The sequence below is a fragment of the Papio anubis genome, chromosome 20 (assembly GCF_008728515.1).
Source record: "Papio anubis isolate 15944 chromosome 20, Panubis1.0, whole genome shotgun sequence".
Lineage (NCBI taxonomy): Eukaryota > Metazoa > Chordata > Mammalia > Primates > Cercopithecidae > Papio > Papio anubis.
Window position 1 is genome coordinate 35,371,130 of NC_044995.1, and position 14,540 is coordinate 35,385,669.

At 47.9% G+C, this 14,540-nt stretch overlaps 1 protein-coding gene across 3 annotated transcripts in view; it reads right to left on the reverse strand.

Moving 5' to 3' along the window:
* Positions 1–14,540, reverse strand: part of NWD1 (NACHT and WD repeat domain containing 1) — an 87,971-nt gene that overhangs the window by 35,875 nt on the left and 37,556 nt on the right. For all 3 annotated transcript variants that reach the window (XM_031659789.1, XM_031659790.1, XM_031659788.1), the window contains 4 exons: positions 11,926–12,085; positions 10,086–10,203; positions 8,599–8,757; positions 1,896–2,093 (listed from right to left, as the gene is read on the reverse strand). In XM_031659789.1, the coding sequence (XP_031515649.1) occupies positions 1,896–2,093; positions 8,599–8,757; positions 10,086–10,203; positions 11,926–12,085 (635 nt within the window). The remainder of the gene's footprint in view (positions 1–1,895; positions 2,094–8,598; positions 8,758–10,085; positions 10,204–11,925; positions 12,086–14,540) is intronic.

Below are 14,540 nucleotides of genomic sequence, written 5' to 3' on the forward strand. Positions count from 1 at the left end.
TTTTTATTTTGAAAATAATATGCCTGGGGAGTGCAGCTCTCACTATCAGGTCATTTGGCACAGTGAGAGCTCTGACATTTGAACCACAAGTGAATTCAGTGGTCTCACAATCAATGTGAGAGATTGTGGGTGGGCAGATAAATAGATGGGTGAATTGAGGTCAACGAGTGGGTAGACAGGTGGCTAGCTGGATGAGTGAGTGGGTGAAGGGATGGGCAGGTAGATGGGTAGATGGAGGAATCAGTTTCTAGATGAAATTGAAGTGAGAAAGCTGATGAATGGCCGAGTGTGTGGATGGGTGGAGAGGTAAGTGAGTGAATGGAAGATGATCAGATGAAGAAAATGGAAGGATAAGTGGGTAGAGGGGTGGATGACTGATGAGTGGATAGATGAGAGGAAGGAAGGAAGAAAGAAAGGGTTGAAGGATGAATGAATGGATGAATGGACGAATGGATGAGTGAGTGGATGGATGGAAGGAAAGGTGCGTAGGTGGGTGAGTGGATGGATGGGTGAGTGGATGGATGGATGAAAGGATAAGAAGGTGGTTTGATGAATGGATGGATGGATGTATAGATGAATGAAAGGGTAGGTAAATGATTGGATGAATGGATGAATAATGGATGGGTGGATGGATGAATGGGGCTAGATAAATGAAACAGTGGTAGGGTAGATGGATAGATGGAGGATAGATGGATGAAAGATGGGTGGGTGGATGGGTGGATGGATAGAACAGCGGAAGAGCAGACGGATGAAAAAGTGGGAGGGTAGATGGATTTATAGATGGAGGATAGATGGATGAAAGGGTGTCAGGGTGGGTAGATGGATGGGTGGATGGGTGGGAGGGTGGATGGATAGATAGATGGATGGATGGATGGATGGATGGATGGATGGATGGATGGAGAGGAAGGTGGTTTGATAAATGAATCGATGGATAAATGGAAGGGTGGGTAGATGATTGGATGAATAGATAAATGATGTATGAATGGGTGGGTGGATGAGTGAATGGATGGATAGATGGATGGAAGAGTGGGAGGGTAGATGGATGGGAGAGTGGGAAGATGAATGGATGGATGGATTGTTGGATGGATGGATGGATGGATGGATGAGGGTGGCAGTAGATGGATGGAAGAGTGGCAGAGAAGATGAGTGGATGAATGGATGGGTGGGTGGGAGGGTGGTTGATAGATGGATGGATAGATAAATGGAAGGGTGGGAGTGTAAATAGATGGATGAATGGATGGGAGGGTAATCGGATGGAAGAGTAGGAAGGTGAATTAATAGATGAATGGATGAATGAATGGATGGGTGGGTGGGAGGGTGGTGGATGGATGGATTGATGAATGGAAGGGTGGGAGGTAGATAGATGAATGAATGGATGGGAGGGTAATTGGATGGAAGAGTAGGAAGGTGAAAGAATGGATGGATAGATGGATGGATTGATGAATGGAAGGAAGAAAAAAATGAATGACAAATGGATGGCAAAACCTAAATCCTCTTCTCTCCCTTACATTCTGGGATTCCAAAGGCTGCTTACAGTTCCATCAGCTTCTCAGGGGCCTGTCAGGCATCAGTTCCTAGCTTTCAGACTTATTAGCATAAGCTTGTAAACAACCGAAACTGTCAGATGGGCACCAATCCCTTGGAGATGGGAAGCTTAGAGGCATCCCCTAGCATGGGGCTTATTAGCAGAATTTATATGAGACATCTGCAGTCCCTTGGCAGGGGGCAGAGAGAGTCGATTCAGCATGAGACAGCAGGGGCAGGCTCTGATGGCACGCTTGGGGCCTCCCGACTAGCACAAGGGAGTCCCAGAGGACAACTTCAAACACGCAGCATTCACTGCCCCCAAGCAAGCAGGTGCTTGCTGGGATTTTCAGTACGCTAGGGAGACTCACCTTTGTGACAACCGCTGAGGGTTGCCCGGAGGGGTCCTCCCGGGGGCTGGAGGAATCCTCCGAGGGGCACCAGCACAGGGTGTGCGCATAACCGGAACCAGCTCTGGGCCTGTTGGCATAGCTGTCCCACCAGTGCTGGATGTGAGGTGGCGAAGAAATGGAGTCTGGCCAGCAGTTCTGTGTACAGGACGCTCCTCTCTGCAACAAAGGGATGTAGACTAAGTTGCCTGGATTGAGCTCCCCGTACCCTCCTGCCAATTGAGTCTCCACTCCCTGCAGGGGCTCTAGGACAAAAGAAAAGACACAATACCTCAGCTACTGGCCTCTGCTGTCCTCTCCTGTCTCCTTCTCTGCTCTCCAGACACACTTACCTTGCTTCAATTGCACCCAGCTGTTTCCAGTCTCCAGCCTTTGCCCGTGTGGCCTAGAATGCTTCCCTTCCCTTTCCTTCCTGCCTCCCTCCTTCTCTCCCTCCCTCCCTTCCTTTCTTCCTTCCTCTTTTATCATACTCTGTTGTCCCGGCTGGAGTGCAGTGGCACGATCAAAGCTCACTGCAGCCTCCAACTTCTGGGCTCAAGCAATCCTCCCATCTCAGCCTCCCAAATACTAGGGACTACAGGCATGTGCCACCATGCTCAGCTAATTTATTTATTTTATTTTAGTTTAGTTATTTTTGAGATGGAGTTTCAGCCTGTCTCCCAGTCTGGAGTGCAGTGGCGCAGTCTTGGCTTACTGCAACCTCCACCTCCCAGGTTCAAGCGATTCTCCTGCCTCAGCCTCCCGAATAGCTGGGATTACAGGCTCCTGCCATCACACCCAGCTAATTTTTGTGTGTTTAGTTGAAACAGGATTTCACCATGTTGGCTGGGCTGGTCTTGAGCTCCTGATCTCAAGTGATCCATCCGCCTCGGCTGCCTAAAGTGCTGGGATTACAGGCGTGAGCCACCGTTATTTATTTTTTTAGAGACAGGGTCTCGCTCTGTCACCCAGGCTGGAGTGCAGTGGCACGATCACAGCTCACTGCAGCCTCAAACTCCTGGGCTCAAGCCTTCCGGCCACAGCCTCTTGGGTAGTTGGAACTGCAGGTGCACATCACCACGCCTGGTTAGTTTTTTGTTTTTTGTAGAGACGGGGTCTCGTTATGTAGCCCAGGTTGGTCTCAAACTCCTGGGCTCAAGGTATCCTCCTTCCTCGACCCCTCAAAGCTCTGGAATTATACGTGTGAGCCACTGTGCTCAGACCCAATCTTTTCAATAAAAGCAGGATCAGAGGAGGGATATATTGGAAATCTTTGCACCTTTCACTCAATTTTGCTGTGAACCTAAAACTGTTCTGTAAATTATGGGCTATGAAGAAAAATTAGCCGGGCATAGTGGCACGGGCCTGTAATTCCAGCTACTCGGGAGGCTGAGACAGGAGAGTCGCTGGAACCCGGGAGGCAGAGGTTGGGTGACAGAGCGAGACCCCTTCTCAAAAAAAAAAGGACTCGTGATCGCGTTGGATCATTTAGGATGTGATGTCGAATGTTCCCCATTTCCCAGCTTGGATGTACGGAGAGCACATGGTTGTCCAGCAGCGCCCTCTGGTGATAACATTTGTTCCTACTAATCCTCCTTGGTGCCGAAGTTGCCACAGGTTGTCAATCAAGGGGCTTTGCAAGGAACGTGCTGAGAGATCTGGGCTTTTAAATCTTCCTTAAACTGGGAAGTCATGCCCAGGGCTGTTTTCCTGGGAAGTTGCTCCATCAAGGTTTACAACTCCTGGCGAGCTCCTCTCGCGTTATTTTTCTTTCCGGTTGCCTTAAATTCCAGTTGTTTTGTATGCTGTTCTATCTCCTTCTCTTTATTTATTTGTGTATTTTGAGACAGAGTTTTGCTATGTTGTGCAAGTTGGAGTGCAGTGGCGCGATCTCGGCCCACCGCAACATCTGCCTCCTGGGTTCAAGCAATTCTCGTGCCTCAGCCTCCCAAGAAGCTGGGATTACAGGCATGCACCACCACACCCGGCTAATTTTTGTATTTTTAGTAGAGATGGGGTTTCACCGTCACCCAGGCTGGTTTCAAACTCCTGGCCTCACGTAATCTGCCTGCCTCAGCTTCCCAAAGTGTTGGGGTTACAGGCGTGAGCCACTGTGCCCAGCCATCTATTTATCTATTTTTAACTAGTTAATTTTTTTTTTATAGAGATAGGGTCTTGCTGTGTTGCCCAGGTTGGTCTTGAACTCCTGCCCTCTAGCAATCCTTCTGTCTGAGCCTCCCAAAGTGCTGGGATTAGAAGCGTGAACCCCCGGACTCGGCCCCATCTCCTTCTCTTAAAGGCTGAGACAAACATTAACTATGTTTAGGTCCCAGTGGGAGCTGGGGTAATGGCAGGTAATCAGTAGGGATTGTGTGAATGTATAAGAGAGGCATAAGTGATTACAGACACCATCATCTTCATATTGGGTGGAGTTCTGGACACATTTTAGTTCAATCGCACATTTTGCAGTTGACACAAATAGGGTTTCAGGGCAGAAATAGCCCATCCAAGGCTGTTCATATCAACAGTGCTATTATGTGACAGTAACAGGACCTTAGATGGCATCATGGATGGAGGTTCTGTGTGAATTGATGTACATACTCTTCCCAGCAGCCCTAGGTGGGATGGTCACTCAGCATCCCTATTTTGCAGATGCGAAAACTGAGGGCTGTGGGGCATGGGGAGGGATGGTAAAGGGTCTGCAAGGTCACACTGCCAGAAGTGGCAGCACCAAGATTTCAATCGACACAGTAGAGCTCAAAATTTGTGGTCTTGACCATGACTGGTCTATGTGTGTATTAGTCCGTTCTCATGCTGCTAATAAAGACATACCCAAAACTGGGTAATTTATAAAGGAAAGAGGTTTAATTAACCAACAGTTCCGCAGGGCTGGGGAGGCCTCAGGAAACTTACAATCATGGTGGAAGGGGAAGCAAACATGCCCTTCTTCACAAGGCGGGAGGAGAGAGAAGAATGAGAGCTGAGGGAAGAGGGAAGCCCCTTATAAAACCATCAGGTCTCTGCCACTTCTGCTGCCACTTCTGGGCTGATGGCCAGGAGAATATAGAGAAGCAGTGGTGCTGCCACTTCTGGGCTGATGGCCAGGAGAATATAGAGAAGCAGACAGTTCAAGGATGCTTTGCAGAGCCAGGATTAGAAGCTCTGCATAGGAATCACAGGCCACTGGTCATCCTTTTTAACATGCTATTCACATCCATGGGGAAGCACTTTGGATACAGAGACTTAAACATCTTGAATACTCTCCCTTCCTTTGTGAACTCACCTCACAATTTATTGCCCTTTGTTAACATGGTATTTAAGGCCCCAGGTCTAAACACTCCTCTGAGTTTTCACTTATCTTCTGTGAAACTTCTGTGCATATAAAATTAAAACACGTGAGCCCTTTCTCCTGTAAAGCTGTCTTTTGTTAGTTTAATTCACAGGCCCCTATCACTGAACTTAAAGGGTAGATAAAAAGATATTATTTATTGTCTCCCATAGTTTGATTGTAAAATGGTGCAGCTGTTGTGGAAAATGAAGTGGTGGTTCCTCAAAAAGTTAAACACAAAATTGCCATGTGATCTAGTGATTCCTTTTCACAACAGCCAAAAGTAGAAACACACAAATAAATGTCCATAGACAGATGAATGGATAAACAAAATGTAGCATATTCATACAATGCAATATTATTCAGCCTTAAAAAGGAAGGAAATTCTTAGCCAGGCATGGTAGCTCATGCCTGTAATCCCAGCACTTTGGGAGGCCAAGGTGGGCAGATCATGTGAGGTCAGGAGTTCGAGACCAGCCTGGCTAGCAGAGCAAAACCCCATCTCTACTAAAAAATACAAAAATTAGCTGCATATGGTAGCACACGCCTGTAATCCCAGCTACTCTGGAGGCTGAGGCAGGACAACTGCATGAACAACCCAGGAGGTGGAGGTTGCAGTGAGCTGAGATTGTGCCACTGCACTCCAGCCTGGGTGACAGAGTGAGACTCTGTTGTGCAAAAAAAAAGAAAAAAAAGAAGGAAATTCTGACATATGTTACAATATGAATGAAACTTGAGGACATTGTGCTCAGTAAGAGAAGTCAGAGAGTAAAGGACAAATACTGTAAAATACCATTTATATGAAATACCTAAAGCAGTCATATTTATAGAGACAGAAAATAGCATGGTGGTTGCCAGGGACTGGGGTAAAGGGAGAATGGGGAGTGATATGGTTTGGCTGTGTCCCCACCCAAATCTTATCTTGAATTGTAATCCCCATAATCCCCACATGTTGAGGGAGGGACCAGATGGGAGGTGATTGGATCATGGGGATGGTTTCCCCCATGCTGTTCTCATGACAGTGAGTTTTCACGAGATCTGATGGGTTTTTGGGTTTTATTGGAGACAGTTTCATTCTGTCGCCCAGGCTGGAGTGCAGTGGCGCAATCTCCGCTCACTGCAACCTCTGCCTCCCGTGTTCAAGCAATTTTCCCACCTCATCCTCTCAAGTAGCTGGAACTGCAGGCGTGTGTCACCACACCTGACAAATTTTTATATTTTTAGTAGAGATGGGGTTTCACCATGCTGGCCAGGCTGGTCTCAAACTCCAGACCTCAAGTGATCTGCCTGCCTCAACCTCCCAAAGTGCTGGAATTATAGGTGTGAGCCACCACATCTGGCCATCCAATGGTTTTATAAGGCAGTTTTCCCTGCCTTTGCTCCCTCACTCCCACCTGCTGCCCTGTAAGACACACCTCTTTCCCTTCTGCCACGATTGTAAGTTTCCTGAGACCTTCCCAGCCATGCAGAACTGTGAGTCAATTAAACCTCTTTCTTTTGTAAATTACCCAGTCTTGGATGTTTCTTTACAGCAGGGTGAAGACGGGTTAGTACAGGGAGTGAGTGTTTAATGAAGACAGAGTTTCACTTTAGGAAGATTAACAAATTCTGGAGATGAATCGTGGTGATAGCTGCACATTATTAATATATTTAATCTTGTCAGGCACAGTGGTTCATGCCTGTCATCCCAGTACTTTGGGAGGCTGAGGCAGGAGGATTGCCGGAGTCTAGGAGTTCAAGACCTGCCTGTGAAACATGACAAAATCCCGTCTCTACAAAATATATAAAAATTAGCCGGGCATGATGGTGCATGTCTGTAGTCCCAGCTACTCAGGAGGCTGAGGTGGGAGGATCGCTTGAGCCTGATAGGAGGTTGCAGTGAGCTGAGATCATGCCACCGTGCTCTAACCTGGGCAATGAAGCGAGATCCTGTCTCAAAAAATAAATGGTTAAGACATGTATTTTGCTATAATTAAAACAAAACCAAACAGAACATCCTCATAGCCAGAGTGTCTGAAGACTTGGAGAGATTCTTCAAGCTCTAGGACAGGGAGTAGCAAATTGCAATCTGAGGGCCAGACCCCGCCCAAGTCATCTGGGAGCTAGGAATAGGTTTTTCTTTTTTTTGGTTTGTTTATTTTGAGACAGGGTCTCGCTCTGTCAGGGGAGCAATCACAGTTTACTGCAGCCTTAACCTCCCAGGCTCAAGTGATCCTCCCACCTCACCTTCCCAAGTAGCTGGGACTATAGGCATAAGTCATCATGCTCAGCCTGAGAATAATTTTTACAGCCATGTGTTTTCAATAGACCAGATAATAGTGAAAACCAACTTTAAACCCTAAGTTTTGTACTCAGTTATTATTATATTTTGAATTTCATCAATAAAAAATATGTGGGAACTTTGTTTTCTCTTTTATCATATATGTACCTACATAATTTCCTAGAGTTTTCTTGAAATAGTTCCTATCTGGCACTTTCTTTTCTTTCTTTCTTTCTTTCTTCCTTTCTTTCTTTCTTTCTTTTTTTTTTTTTTTTTTTGACGGAGTCTCACTCTGTCACCCAGGCTGGAGTGCAGTGGCACGATCTCAGCTCACTGTAACCTCTGCCTCCTGGGTTCCAGCGATTCTCCTGCCTCAGCCTCCCAACTAGCTGGGATGATAGGTGCCCACCACCACGCCCTGCTAATTTTTGTATTTTTAGTAGAGACAGGGTTTCACCATATTGACCAGGCTGGTCTCAAACTCCTGACCTTGTGATCTGCCTGCCTCGGCTTCCCAAAGTGCTGGGATTACAGGTGTGAGCCACTGTGCCTGGCCCTACCTGGCACTTTCTAAAGAAAAGTCCAGGGTGACAGGATGGGCACTGCTTTGGTAGTATTCATCCAAAGTTCTCCCAGGCTCAATTTAAAATTCTAGGCCAGGCTCCATGGCTCATGTCTATAATCCTAGCACTCTGGAAGGCTGAGGCAAGAAGATCACTTGAGCCCAGGAGTTTGAGACTAGCCTGGGCAACACAGTAAGACCCTGTCTCTATGAAAAATAGAAAAATTAGCAAGGCACAGTGGTGCATACCTGTGGACCTGTGGTCCTAGCTACTCAGGAGGCTGAGGTGGCAGGATCATTTGAACCCAGGAGTTTGAGGCTACAGTAAGCTATGATTGTACCACTGCACTCCAGCCTGGGTGATACCACGTGTCAAAAAAAACATTATAGAAGCAGTGCTGGGGAAAAATTCACATGTTTAGACAGGAAAGGTATGAGGGTTGATGAAAATCCAGTTCATGACTCAATGAGGAGAGCGTGTTTCTAGAAGTCAGTGCCCGTCCTGGTCACTCCTGTCCAGGCCATCTGGACTCACCCATGCCTCGGAGTTCCACAGCAGGGCGGCAGAGCTGGAGGGCTTCACGGACCAGGCCAACCTCAGGAGAGTCCAGGTGAGGGGCACACAGGTCAAAGTCGTCCAGCAGGTCTTCGATGCCCCCAGAGATGCCCCGGCAGGAGATCCAGCTCATGCTGCCTGAGGGAGAGAAGAGGGGAGGATGTGGGAAGTGCCTACCTCCCTCCAGTTCATCCTGGGAGGTGGAGAATCATCTCTCCATTTCCTCCAGAGCATCTCAGGCTCAGCAGTAGTGACCATGGGGCAGGATCATTCTCTGCGGTAAGGGGCTGAACTATGCACTGTGGGTTGTAAAGCAGCATCCCTGGCCTCCACCCACCAGATACCAGTAGCACTCCCACCCCAAGTGTGACAATCAAACATGTCTGCAGACATTGTCAAGTGTCCCCTGGGAGGGCAGAATCTCTTCTGGTTGAAGATCAGAGGGATGGGTGAATAGATAGATAGATAGATAGATAGATAGATAGATAGATAGATAGATAGTTGGGTGGATTGATGCATGGATGGACAAACAGAAAGATAGGTGGGTGGATGGATAGAATAACGGGTGGATGGATGGATGGATGGATGGATGGATGGATGACCAGAAAGGTAGATGAATGAATAGATAATGGACATATAGATGGGTGGATGGATAGAAGGATAGAATGATGGATGGATGGATGGATAGACAGAAGGATGAGTGGATGGATGGATGGATGGTTAGAACCAGCTCACGGCTCAATAAGGAGATCATAGATGGATGGGTGGATAAATGGATAGTTAGATGGATAGATGGATGGATAGGTGGATAAATTGATAGTTAGATGGATAGATAGATGGATGAGTGGATGGATGGATGTATGGATGGACAGACAGAAGATGGGTGGATAAACAAATGAATGGATGGATAGGTGGATAAATGGACAGACAAAAGCACGGGCGAATAAACAGATGGCTGGCTGGATGGTTGGAAGGTTAGATGGATGCATAGATGAATGGATGAATGGATAGATGGATGGATGGACAGAAAGATGGGTGGATAAATGGATGGATGGATGGATGGATGGATGGATGGATGGATGGATGGATGGATGGACAAATAGACAGACAGACAGACAGATAGGGTCTCTCATGATAAGGCAGGGGTTTTCACCCTGTGCGCTAACAACATTTGAAGCTAGATTATTCTCTGTGGTGGGGTGTCCTGTGCACTGTAGGGCATTGAGCAGCATCCCTGGCCTCCACCCCCAGATTCAAGTAGCGCCTTCTCCCCTAGCTGTGACAACCAAAACTATCTGCGGACACTGTGAGGCATCCCCTAGGTGTAGAATTGCCCCTTGTGAGAACCTCTGCTTTAGGAGGCACGAAGGATTTCCAGGTTTGCCTTTCACCCTCCCCAGGCTCCAGAAGGCTGGAGCGCGGTGCGGTCACCAGGCTCAGTCCCCTGAGATGGAGGAAGCCCTTACCCAGAACCTCCTGTTTCAGTTCCTCCAGGCGGCCCGAATGAAGCAAGTGATAAGGCAGCTCCTTCAGCTTCCGCAGGTTTGCAACCGTGTCTGAGAACCACAGAGGCTGAGGGGCCACCTGGCAGAGGAGAAGGGAGACTGCAGCTTGGACACAAGCCCATTCATTCACTCCATGCACAAGCTCATTCATTCACCTCATGCTCCAGACAGTGCTGGAGGGGATGAGAATGCAATGTCAGAGAGACATACTCCCGTGTGCCCATTGGTCAGGGCTGGGGCAGAGGATGACATTTGGGACTCAGAGAATCGAAGCCAGAGGTCATGGGACTTTCCGGGAGGAATAGAGAATGTTTCCTGAAGGCAGAGCCATTGGAACTGAGCCTCAGAATTAAGTGGGCGTCTATGTGGCAAAATGTGTCAGAAAACAATAGCATTCCAGGGCAAGGGAACAGCATGGGCAAAGGCCTGGAGGTGTGAAAGAGCAGGCTGAGTTTAGGAGGACTGAATTATACACGGCAGGTTATGGGATGCTGGTGGGGAATGAGAGTAGGGAGCTTGTAAGCAGCAGATCATGAAGGCACTGAATATCAGGCTGGGTAGGTCAGGCTCAAGACTGAGGGCACTGGGGAGCTATGGAAGGTTTTAGACAAGAGGCATAATCAGATTGGATGGTCAGAAGCATCCTTGGGAGGATGCACTAGGGCAAGAGACTGAGAGGCTAAGTGAATGAAATGGGCTCAGACCATGTCCTGGAGAGAGAGGATGAAGCTGAGCCTGCAGGGGCTCTGGGCACACAGGAGAGGATTTGTGAATGGGTCTCTGGGTCATTGGAGAGGAGAAGGGTCAGCACCAGGCTTGGTGTGGTAATCCTACCTGTAATTACATGCCTGTAATCTCAGCCCTTTGGGAGGCCAAGGCGGGCAGATCACTTGAGACCAGGAGTTTGAGACCAGCCCGGCCAACATGGCAAAACCCTGTCTCTACTAAAAATAGAAAAATTAGCCAGGTGCAGTGGCACACACCTGTAGTCCCAGCTACTAGGGAGGCTGAGGCGGGAGAACCACTTGAACCCGGGAAGTGGAGGCTGTAGTGACCTGAGATCATGCCACTGCCCTCCAGCCCAGGTGACAGCAAGACTCTGCTGGAAGGAAGGAAAGAAGGAAGGAAGGAAGGAAGGAAGGAAGGAAGGAAGGAAGGAAGGAAGGAAGGAAGGAAGGAAGGAAGGAAACAAGAAAGGTCAGCACCAAAAAAAGAATAGAGCCTGGTCCTGTCTCCAGCCTCCCCAGTCCAGCAGGGGAGACAGAGAAAAAGAAACATCAAACTATAACCAAAGAATTAAAAGTGTAATTTCCTAGTTGTAATGATTACACAACAGTTATATAAGATTTTAACATCAGGGAGAAGAGTTCACAATAACTCTGTACTTTGTTTGTTTGTTTGTTTTTGAGACAGAGTTTCTCTCTGTTGCCCAGGCAGGAGTTCGAGACCAGCCTGGCCAACGTGGTGAAACCCTGTCTCTACCAAAAATATGAAAATTAGCCGGGCGTGGTGGTGGGCACCTGTAATCCCAGCTAGTCGGGAGACTGAGGCAGGAAAATTGCTTGAACCTGGGAGGCAGAGGTTGCAGTGAGCTGAGATCACACCATCGCACTCCAGCCTGGGCAACAGAGCAAGACTCTGTCTCAAAAAAAAATGGGATAGAAGGGATATCTTGCCCTCTGTGGGAAAGGAGAAGTAGGTCAGGAGGACGTTTTAAGTGCAAAAAGGGGAAGGAAGGAGGTGAGCAACACCGGGCAGGGTGGAGGTTGCAGGTGGAGAGTGGGGGTCCCAGGTACCTCACCTTTCGGTCCAAGTTTAGGGGTTTCCCTACAAGTGGCAGAGTGATGAGCTTCTTGGTACCCTGGCTCCAGGTCCCTGAGAAGAAGTCAGCCAGGACGCCATGCCTCTTGGCTCTCTCGGATCCCGACAAGTAGCGCTCACGGACCACCTCGACCAGCTGTCTACAGAGGGGGTACACAGGCTGATGGACCCGGGGGACCCATTGAGCTCAAAGGTGGCTGTCTGTCTTCCTGGAGGCAGTTCCCCAATCCCAAGCCATCCTAAACCACTCTGTTGACCACCTGTGCTATTTGATACATCACATCTCTCTCTAAATTGGTCCATGTTTTCTCTTTCCTTACATAAATTTACTTTCCTTACATAAATTTCATAAATTTGGCCGGGCGCGGTGGCTCACGCCTGTAATCCCTGCACTTTGGGAGGCCGAGGCGGGCGGATCACGAGGTCAGGAGATCGAGACCATCCTGCTAACACGGTGAAACCCCGTCTCTACTAAAATACAAAAAATTAGCCGGGCGCGGTGGCGGGCGCCTGTAGTCCCAGCTACTCGGGAGGCTGAGGCAGGAGAATGGCGCGAACCCGGGAGGCGGAGCTTGCAGTGAGCCGAGATGGTGCCACTGCACTCCAGCCTGGGTGACAGAGTGAAGACTCCGCCTCAAAAAAAAAAAAAAAAAAATTTCATAAATTTGAAATCCCACCTGTAATTACACGCCTGTAGTCTCAGGCATGTAATTACAGGTGGGATTTCAAAGAGGAACCTTTGGGCTCCTCCAAAATTCAAACATAAAATAACTTACCACCTGACCCAGCAAATCCACTCTTGGGTATATACCCAGAAGAATTAAGAAACAGGTGTTCAGGCCGGGTGCAGCGGCTCATGCCTGTGATCCCACCACTTTGGGAGGCCGAGGCGGGCAGATTACCTGAGGTCGGGAGTTTGAGACCAGCCTGGCCACCATGGTGAAACCCTGTCTGTACTAAAAAAACCCACAAAAATTAGCTGGGCATGGTGTTGCATGCCTGTAATCCCAGCTATTCAGGAGGCTGAGGCAGGAGAATTACTCCTCCCAGGTGGAGGTTGCAGTGAGCTGAGATGTTGCTACTGCACTCCAGCCTGGGTGACAGAGAAAGACTCCGTCAAAAAAAAAAAAAAAAGGAAAGAAAGAAAGAGAAAGAAGGAAAGAGAGAAAGAGGAAGGGAGGGAGGGAGGGAGGGAGGAAAGAAGGGAAGGGAAGGAAGGGAAGGAAAGGAAGGAAGGAAGGAAGGGAAGGAAGGAAGGAAGGAAGGAAGGAAGGAAGGAAGGAAGGAATGGAGATGGAATGGAAGGAAGGAAGGAAGGAAGGAAGGAAGGAAGGAAACAGGAACGGAAAATACTTTGTATGTTCACAACAGCAAAAAGGTAGAAACAATGCAAGTGTCCATCCATAGATGAAGATAAACAAAACGTGGCCCATCCATACAATGAAATACTATGTAGCCATGAAAAGGAAGGAAGCACCATCCTTACAATGAATGAGCCCTGGAAAACACATGCTAAAGTGGTTAAAGCCAGACACAAAAGGCCAAGATATAGTGTGAGATTCTTAATGATCCAAAAATGCCCAGAACAGGCAAATCCATATAGACAGGAAGCAGATGAGTAGCTGCCAGGGGTTAGGGAAGGAGAATGGGGAGTGACTGCTGATGGGGATGGGGTCACCTTCTAAGTGGGATGAAACGCTTGAACTAGACAGGAGGAGGGTACAAATATGTGATTGTACTAAAATACCAGCTAATTGTCCACTTTAAAACAATGAATTCTGGTCGGGCACAGTGGCTCATGCTTGTAATTCCAGCATTTTGGGAGGCCGAGGCAGGCAGATCACCTGAGTCAGGAACTTGAGGCCAGCCAGGCCAAAATGGTGATAACTGTCTCTACTAAAAATACAAAAATTAGCCAGGTGTGGTGACTCATGCCTGTAATCCTGGCTACTCAGGAGGCTGAGGCAGGAGAATCACTCAAACCTGGGAGGCAGAGGTTGCAGTGAGCCGAGATCGTGCTGCTGCACTCCAGCCTGGGCAACAGAGCAAGACTCTGTCTCAAAAAATAATAAAATAATAAAACAAAATAAATAAAATAATATGTGGTGAATTGGCCAAACATGCTGACTCACACCTGTAATCTCAGCACTTTGGGGAGGCCGGTAGGTGGCCCCTGAGCCCAGAGTTCGGTGACCAGCCTGGGTACGTGGGTGAGACTCCGTCTCTATAAAAAAAAAAATTAAAAATAGCAGGCATGGTGGTGCATGCCCGTAGTCCCAGTTACTCTGGAGGCCGAGATGGAAGTGTTGCTTGAGTCCAGGAGTTTGAGGCTACAGTGAGCCATGATGACAGCTACTATACTCCAGCCTGGGCCAGACCCTGTCTTAAAATAAAATAAAATAAAATAAAATAAAATAAAATAAAATAAAATAAAATAAAATGAAATGAAATGAAATGAAATGAAATGAAATGAAATGGTGAATTTTATGTTACGTGAACTTCACCTAGTTTAGCTTAGTTTACTGCTTAGTTTGAAACAGGATCTCACTGTGCTGCCCAGCTGAGGCAGCAGTGCACCACGCTCACTGTAGCCTC